The sequence below is a fragment of the Plasmodium reichenowi genome, chromosome 1 (genome assembly GCF_001601855.1).
Source record: "Plasmodium reichenowi strain SY57 chromosome 1, whole genome shotgun sequence".
NCBI lineage: Eukaryota > Apicomplexa > Aconoidasida > Haemosporida > Plasmodiidae > Plasmodium > Plasmodium reichenowi.
In genome coordinates, this window is record NC_033646.1 from 87,599 (window position 1) to 90,551 (window position 2,953).

The 2,953-nt window shown below is 19.4% G+C and overlaps 1 protein-coding gene across 1 annotated transcript; it reads left to right on the top strand.

The window, feature by feature from the left end:
- Positions 1–1,349: 1,349 nt before the first annotated feature.
- PRSY57_0102300 (4-hydroxy-3-methylbut-2-enyl diphosphate reductase) lies at positions 1,350–2,948 on the top strand (the record flags this gene model as incomplete). The annotated part of the gene is made up of 1 exon (XM_012905344.2): positions 1,350–2,948. One exon carries the CDS (start codon positions 1,350–1,352, stop codon positions 2,946–2,948), a length of 1,599 nt encoding a protein of 532 aa, XP_012760798.2.
- Between the last annotated feature and the right edge of the window lie 5 nt (positions 2,949–2,953).

Below are 2,953 nucleotides of genomic sequence, written 5' to 3' on the forward strand. Positions count from 1 at the left end.
CCATTTTTTTTTTTTTATATATACAATTTTAAAAAATTTATCATTATTTTTTTTAAAACAATAAAAAAAAAAAATATATATTTTTTTTTTTTTTATTTTTTATAATTTTTTTTATTTTTTTTTTTTTTTTTTTTTTTTTTTTTTTTTTTTTTTTTTTTTTTTTTTTTTTTTGGTTATTTTAATTAAATTAAATTATGAATTAAGAGGAGAGAAAAAAAAGAAAAAAAAAATTTTTTTTTTTTTTTTTTTCCAATATGTTTTGTGTACATAAATATTTTTTTGTGTGATTTTTTGTTATTACACATATATATATATATATATATAAATAATATATATATGTTTATAATATATATGTAATCTCATAATGATTTATTCCGATAAAATTTTTCATTTTCTTTGTTAATTATATTTTGTTAATATATTCATAAATTTTGTTTAATATATATATATATATATATATATATATATATATTTACTTATTTATTTATTTTTATTTTTATTTTTATTTTTATTTTAATATTTAATTTTTATATTTTTTATAGATTTTTTTAATAACTCATTTGTATTATATGAATAAACTATATATATATATATATATATATTATAGATATATCCTTTTTGTAAATTACATATTAATATGTTAAAATATTTGTATTGTTGTGAAAATACAAAATAATGTGGGCATAAAGGAATCATAACATATTGTTAGATATATGCATATTTCTATTAAATAGATTAAAAAAATATATATACAAATTATATATTTTAATCGTAAAAAATAAAGAAACTATATATATATATATATATATTATATATATATATTAATTCCACAAATAATAAAGTCTTGGTAACATTATAGTATTTTTAAAAAATTAACCACATACAAAAAGAAAATAATAACAATAATTATATTATTTGTATATTATATCTTTTCGACGTGTACTTTTAAAAATTTAAAAAAAAAAAAAAAAAGGTCATTTTAAATAAAATAAAAGAAAAGAAAAAAGAAAAGAAGAACATTTTATTTTTATCAATTCAAAAATGAAATCATAATTTATATTAACTCGTATAAATAAATAAATATATATTTATATATATATATATATATATATATATATATAATATTTTTTTTTTTTTTTTTACAAAATTTTCAGTAAGGCAAAAGATATCCATTCTGTATACAATTTTCTCTAATTATACACATATTGAAGAAAAAAAAGAAAAAAAAAAAACTATATTATGAACTTATATTTTTTATGTATTATTATATTATTTATGCTTTTATTTATTTATTTATTTATTTCCCGATAAGGTCATATATATATATATATAATATATATATAATTAATATGTCAGTTACCACATTTTGTGCTTTAAAAAAAACTGACAAGTGCAATATTTATATTTCAAAAAGGGCTTTCTCTGTGTTTTTATTTTATTTGTTTTTTTTTTTATTCTTCCATTTTTATTTTCTATGTTCATCATTTGCTGTTATCGTACATGAAAGTAAAAAAAGAAAAAATATCATGAGAAGGAAAAGGCCAATACTACAAATATTTGAAAATTGTATAAAAAGGAAAGAAGGGAAATATAATTTTACTAAAAGATATATAACTCATTATTATAATATCCCGCTAAAAATCAAAAAAAATGATTTCGCCAGTGTTATAAAATATTTTTCTCATAAACCTAATGGAAAGTATAATTATGTTACAAATATTATTACACAAAAGAATAGAAGATCGTTTCTATTTTTCTTATATAATAAGTATTTCTCAGGAAAACAAGAACAAATAAGAAAAATTAATTATCATCAAGAAATCAATAAAATAAATATAAAAAATGATGGGAATCGAAAAATATATATGTACCCAAAAAATGATATGCATGAACAGGATGATGATCTTAAGAATAATATGGAAATAAATGAAAAAACAAATGAACAAAATTGTAAATCGTTTAATGATGAAAAAAAAGAAAATGCTAGAGATCAAAACAAAATATTATATCTGATTAACCCACGTGGTTTTTGCAAAGGTGTTAGTCGGGCTATAGAAACCGTAGAACAGTGCTTAAAATTATTTAAACCGCCTATATATGTAAAACACAAAATAGTTCATAATGATGTTGTTTGTAAAAAATTAGAGAAAGAAGGAGCAATATTTATTGAAGATTTAAATGATGTTCCTGATGGACAAATATTAATTTATTCAGCACATGGTATTAGTCCACAAATACGAGATATAGCAAAAAAAAAAAAACTAATAGAAATAGATGCTACATGCCCTTTAGTTAATAAAGTACATGTATATGTACAAATGAAAGCAAAAGAAAATTATGATATTATTCTTATAGGATATAAAAATCATGTAGAGGTTATAGGTACCTATAATGAAGCACCACATTGTACACATATTGTTGAAAATGTTAATGATGTAGATAAATTAAATTTCCCATTAAATAAAAAATTATTCTATGTTACACAAACTACACTAAGTATAGATGATTGTGCTCTTATTGTACAAAAACTCAAAAATAAATACCCACATATTGAAACCATACCTAGTGGATCCATATGTTATGCTACCACAAACAGACAAATGGCTCTTAATCAAATATGTACAAAATGTGATCTTACCATAGTTGTTGGTAGTTCCTCATCTTCAAACGCAAAAAAATTAGTCTATTCATCACAAATCAGAAAGGTACCAGCAGTATTACTTAATACAATACATGATTTAGATCAACAAATACTTAACAATGTTAATAAAATAGCACTAACTTCTGCTGCCTCAACCCCTGAGCAAGAAACACAAAAATTTGTAAACCTACTAACAAAACCCCCATTTAATTATACCTTACAAAATTTTGATGGCGTTCACGAAAATGTTCCCAAATGGAAGCTTCCCAAGAATCTCTTGGACATGATAAAAAAAAAAAAAATATAAGTAAA